The sequence below is a fragment of the Austrofundulus limnaeus genome, unplaced genomic scaffold, assembly GCF_001266775.1.
Source record: "Austrofundulus limnaeus strain Quisiro unplaced genomic scaffold, Austrofundulus_limnaeus-1.0 Scaffold1179, whole genome shotgun sequence".
Taxonomy (NCBI): Eukaryota; Metazoa; Chordata; class Actinopteri; order Cyprinodontiformes; family Rivulidae; genus Austrofundulus; species Austrofundulus limnaeus.
Genome location: NW_013953581.1, coordinates 58,076 through 63,516, shown reverse-complemented (window position 1 = coordinate 63,516; position 5,441 = coordinate 58,076). Strand labels below are relative to the sequence as shown.

The window sequence follows — 5,441 nt, the reverse complement described above, 5'->3', positions numbered from 1 at the left end:
GAATGTACACGGACCCTGTCACTATTTGGTTTCTTGGATCAACAAACTCCTCCTGAAGTTCTTCCACTTTTTGACGCTTTGACTTGTTTGCAAAGAAATTTGTTTGAGGATTTTTTCGAACTTGTTAAAGTTCACGGAGCACAGTGAGATACTAGCTTTAAACAATCAAAAGAAGAGTAAAATGCAAATAAATGAAGGCTAAGTAACTTACWTTCTTCTCCTTACAACTTCCAAAAATCGATATTTTAAATGATATTCTGATAAAATCTTTACGTAAAGCTTGACACCTGTTGGACCGGAGCGACTTGTTTCTCACCTTTCTTTGGATAGTTTGACCGTCTGCCTCCCTGGACGGCCTCTCCTGTGAGATGGAGAAACAACCACAACAAGCAGGAGTTATTTTACTAACAGGAGGCAAAATGAGTCAAACTCATGTTTTACTTACTTTTTTCTCTGTAGTCTGGATCTCTGTTTCCCTCACAGTCCTCTCCTTCAGCAGGAAACAGATGAAACCCAGAGTTAGAGAACAAACAGAGCGTAAACAAGTTCCAGTACAACTATAGGCGTAATTTGCAGGGGGGTTAGGGGGGTTATGACCCCCACAATATTTTGATCCAGTCAATATAACCCCCCCACCCCCCCCATAAAGTGACATCGCTAACACAGTAGAAATTAACTGATTAAGTAGACAGATGCAACTCTCGTGTTGTCTTTAGAAAACTTTGACCTGATTAAAAAATTTACGATATCATATATGTACGTTTTAATCGCTGAAAATGACATGCAGGGTTTTAGAGCTCCCCCACCCCCAACCAATGGTAGACCTAAAGTTATGCCCTTGCAACCAGAAAGTCAATATTTACAGGAATTATAATTTTCCTGCGAGTTAGCAAAGATTTTTTTCTTCCCAGCTGGTGAATCTTAATATCCAATGTTCTGAGGTCCTTTTTATCAAATTTGACTGAATCCTCAGTTTGATGTGACGGGTCACAGATGGTAGTGCTGGGCGGTATACCGGCTTTTATTTTTGTTATGATATGAATTTTCTGACTTGACATACCGATGGAAATAGCCTGAACACGCGGAACGTTACATCGTGCCCTCCAGTGAACTGTTTCACGGGGGACACTTTTCYTGGCAGCATCGCTATGTGTGTTAGCATGCTAATGTTATTGTTGTAGCAGCGTTCTCCATAACTGGTAGCGAGTTGCAATTTCGCTGTTTATAATAATGACAGACGTAAAAAAAAACGTTACTGTTCACCATTGCTGAATGTAGTAATACCTCTGCAGTGATGTGCACCAATAGATTTCATGCTCAACATAAATGTATGGAGACGCTAACATAAAAAGTCTGTGGGAAGTGGTTTTGTACTGGGGTTGAGTTGACAGGTGCACGGAGGCTGAGTCGTCTCGTTAAGTTTTATTAAATAATTTAAAATGTTAGACAGATAAAGATCTTTGCTCAGCCCTCCTCCTTCACAACCGAACCAAACTGTGACTACTGTCTACAACCAGGCAGAGGATAAAAGACACGCAGAGGAGGGAAACAGTGACAGAGTAAAAGGAAAAAGTCAATAAATAGGTTTCTATGCTGCAGAAAGAGAGTAAATTCAGCTGACTGGTTGGCTGATCAATAAGCAACTTTTTGTACATTTTATTATCAGCTGAGCTGTGGCCAAAAGAAAAATACCATCAAATACTGTGATTCTGGTATAACTGTTGAAAATACTGTGATATAAAACATCGTATCATAATAGTCTTCTAAGTATCTGTTATATTAACACAAAAACACATTTTACCTTCCTTGGCTGATAGTCCAGCTCCCGCTCCCTCTCTGCTCTCTCCTGCTGCTCAACGACAAAACAACAACAAACTTTTATCTCCAAAGTGTTGAAGAGAAGAAGGTTCTCCCTCTTTCAGTTACCAGGTTTCACTAATCAAGACATGAGAAACCTGATCTGGTCTTTATCAGGTTCTAAAATGATTCCAATCAAACCTCTAATTAACAGAATCCGTCAAGTCGTTTAATTGATTAATCGTTTTTCTGATTTTTGTAACATTTTGTTCTTAAATGTGTAAAAATCTAATGAGATTATTTTAAAGCAGCAGGTTCTTTTTGGCGTTACAGCCTTAAATATAAAATCAAATATTTCCGAGGGACTTCCTGACTGAAAGTTAATATTGTCCTTTATTATAATAATAATAATAATAATAGAGTTTTCAGACAAAGTGCTGAACAGTAGCAAGAGATAAAAACACAACAAATTAAATGCAATAAAAAAAAAAAAAACATTAAAACACATTAGATAAAATGAACACGTGAGTCTTTAACTTTGCTTGAAAACCCTCCTGGGAACAGGCCTGATGTCCTGAGATAGTTCCACAGAGAAGGGGCACGAAAGCAGAAGGCACGTTCGCCAGTGGTTTTTCTTCTGGCTTTGGAATTAATAAAGTCCAGTCCCTTCAGATCTGAGAGAACGAGGTGGAACATAGGGGTGCAGGAGGTCAGTGAGATATGGGGGCGCCAGAACATTTACAGCCTTGTAGGTAAGCAGCAGGACCTTAAAATCAGCTTGAACCTGACAAGGCAACCAGTGAAGAGATGACAACACTGGGGTAATGTGCTCATATTTCTAGTATTAGTAAAAATGCGAGCAGACACATTTTGGACCATCTGTAGACCTCTAAAACTTTTCCTAGGTAACTCCGTTACAACAGTCGATGCGTGAAGTCACAAATGTGTGGATAAGAACCTCAGCATCATCAAATGAAAGAATGTGCCGGATTTTGGCAATGTTCCTAAGATGATAAAAGGCAGATCTTGTAACTTCCTTTAAGTGAAACTCAAAAGAAACACAGGATCAAACCACACACCCAGCTTTCTGACTTTTTCCCCACAGTTGTCAATTTTCAGTGTAAAAGTCTGGGACAAGCCATGGAACTTCTGAGGTCCAATAACCATTATATCAGTCTTGTCGACACTGAGAAACAGGAAGTTGTTAGAGCCAACCCCTAATTGCCGGTAAAGAGGCTTCCAGCTTGGTCAARTTGACACAGTTTCCAACAGAGAACAGGGCTGTGTATTGGCAAGAATTTGGCGATACGATACATATCATAACAGAGGGGTCACGATACGATATATCCTGATATATTGCGATACTGTAAGCAAGGCGATATATTGCGATTTTTTTTTGTCCAAAAATTCTATTAAATAAAAACCTCTTACTGAAAAGAAAAGAACAGCTAATGTTTACATTACAATGCTTACATTGTCTCCTACAATGCTAATGCTACCCTTACTCTCTGGCGCTCAAGAGGTAGAGGAGCCAAATGACTGGCTCACTGCTACCAACTAGTGGTCAGACGCTGAACTACAACATAAAAATGAACGGTTGGCAAGAAAGTTGACATTTTAAATCTTAATTAAAAATGATACAGGGCTTTAGAATATCGATACAGTATCGTGAAATGAAATATCGCGATATTTCAGTGTATCGATATTTTCTTACACCTCTAACAGAGAAGGACATATACAACTGTAGATCATCAGCATAACAGTGAAAAGTTACTTTGAATGCAGGAGATGACCAAGAGGCTATTTATATTAATTTTTACCGCTCGTGCCAGGCGGCTCCTCTGTTGGCGGCGGATGCTGTGCGGTGAGGGAAAGGTGGGCATGGGCGGAGCCACGGAGATGGAGATGGTCACCCTGTTCCTCTCCCGACTGGAGGAACTCTGATGCTGCTGTTCATCTGCAGAAACATGTGGTTAACACAAACGCTGGGAGAGATGTGCGTGACCAAACCAGCTCTCGAAGCCCCCTCACCTCGGTGCAGAGCTCTGAGGCTGAGCTGGGCGTTCCTGTGCAGCTCCTCCAGACACGGGGCTCGGGTGCAGGGGTGGAAAACGTTGTGTTGCTGATGCCATGGAGCCTGATAATGAGCCGACACCTTGCTCTCAACGTCCAGGTTTGACACGGCTTCAAGGAAAAGATGGAGACAGAATGTGTTAAAAGCTGCATCTCTACAGGTTTTACATGATAAATAATATAAAAGCCCTCTGAACTAAAGAAGAGAGGAACCATCCTGCCTCTCATCAACACACGGTTCAAAGGTCTGCCTCTATGATGGTATGGGGGTGCATTAGTACCTCTGGCATGCCCAAGCTACACATAGAACAACTTCTGTTCCCATCCAGGACTGAAGAACATCAAGAGTCCTCCATCAGACCAGAACAAGAATAACAAGTATTTTTACATAGATTTTTACATAGATTTTTACATAGATTTTATATAGATACATTGTTTTTTATTTATTTTTATCTATTTTTTATTGTTACATTTTATTTGTTTCTGTTACTTTTTACTCTTTGTANTGTTACATTTTATTTGTTTCTGTTACTTTTTACTCTTTGTACGGTGTCCTTGAGTGCCAGAAAGGCACCTTTGAAATAAAATGTATTATTATTATTATTATTAAGACAACAGGTCCTCTAAAACCTCCAGACCTGGTCTATTATTCTATTCTGGTGAATCTGTCCCTCATGTTTATCACTAATAAATTAAATAATTCTATTTGAGCACAAACACTTCAGGCTGCCTGAATGTCCTTTATGTTTTAAAGACAGTAGGAGAGAAAAGGACTGATCCTCCTTTATCTGCTGTAGTTTTATGATCCTATTTCATCTCTTTTAACTTGATATTCAACAAGCAGTCGCGTCCTTGAAAGGCTCGACTGCATCAGTAGCCAAGCAACCTTTCATCGCTCATCAAGGCTTTTATTTGCTTCCAATTAATCCTGCGAGCTCACGTCCAACAGCGTCGGGGTGATTGAAACTACAAGAAGCTCATTTACACAAAATAAACATTTTTTTCTTTATGTTTATCATTCAGGAGCAAAATGACTGAATCACAATCACAGACTGGTTTAATCATCTGTCATACAGACCTATGTTTATAATTATACTGGGGTCTCCAAATGGTGGACCTCTGTCTCTATTTAGACCCAGTGAAATCTCAGTTGTTTAATTTCAGTAGAATGTGTTTTTTGGCCTTTTCAGTAATTTATTTTAAGCAGCACAGCTTTTCTAGTCCATTACCTTCTATTTTCTATTAAGTTCTTTCTATAGTAAAGCAGGAACATTAGTTTGACTTTCAAACAAAAACAAAGGTTTTTACCCTGACATGACTGAAGATAGACAGTCATTTTCAAAAGTTTCAAACTTAATTAAAATAAGACTATTCTCAGAAATAATCGTTTTTAACACAAATTACCACATTTTCTTGTGATTTATTAACCCGAATCAGGGACCTGACTTATCTTAGTCCGCAGTGTTTCTGGTGAATCGTTAACCCGAATCAGGGACCTGACTTATCTTAGTCCGCAGTGTTTCTGGTGAATCGTTAACCCGAATCAGGGACCTGACTTATCTTAGTCCGCA

General features: G+C 39.3%; 1 protein-coding gene across 1 annotated transcript in view; it reads right to left on the bottom strand.

Moving 5' to 3' along the window:
• The window catches only part of LOC106534468 (Nance-Horan syndrome protein), a 19,010-nt gene that overhangs the window by 10,784 nt on the left and 2,785 nt on the right, over nt 1-5,441 (bottom strand). Inside the window, exons 2-6 of the mRNA XM_014031115.1 lie at nt 3,829-3,981; nt 3,618-3,754; nt 1,802-1,849; nt 446-490; nt 317-361 (exon numbers count right to left, since the gene is read on the bottom strand). Coding sequence (XP_013886569.1) covers nt 317-361; nt 446-490; nt 1,802-1,849; nt 3,618-3,754; nt 3,829-3,981 — 428 coding nt within the window. The remainder of the gene's footprint in view (nt 1-316; nt 362-445; nt 491-1,801; nt 1,850-3,617; nt 3,755-3,828; nt 3,982-5,441) is intronic.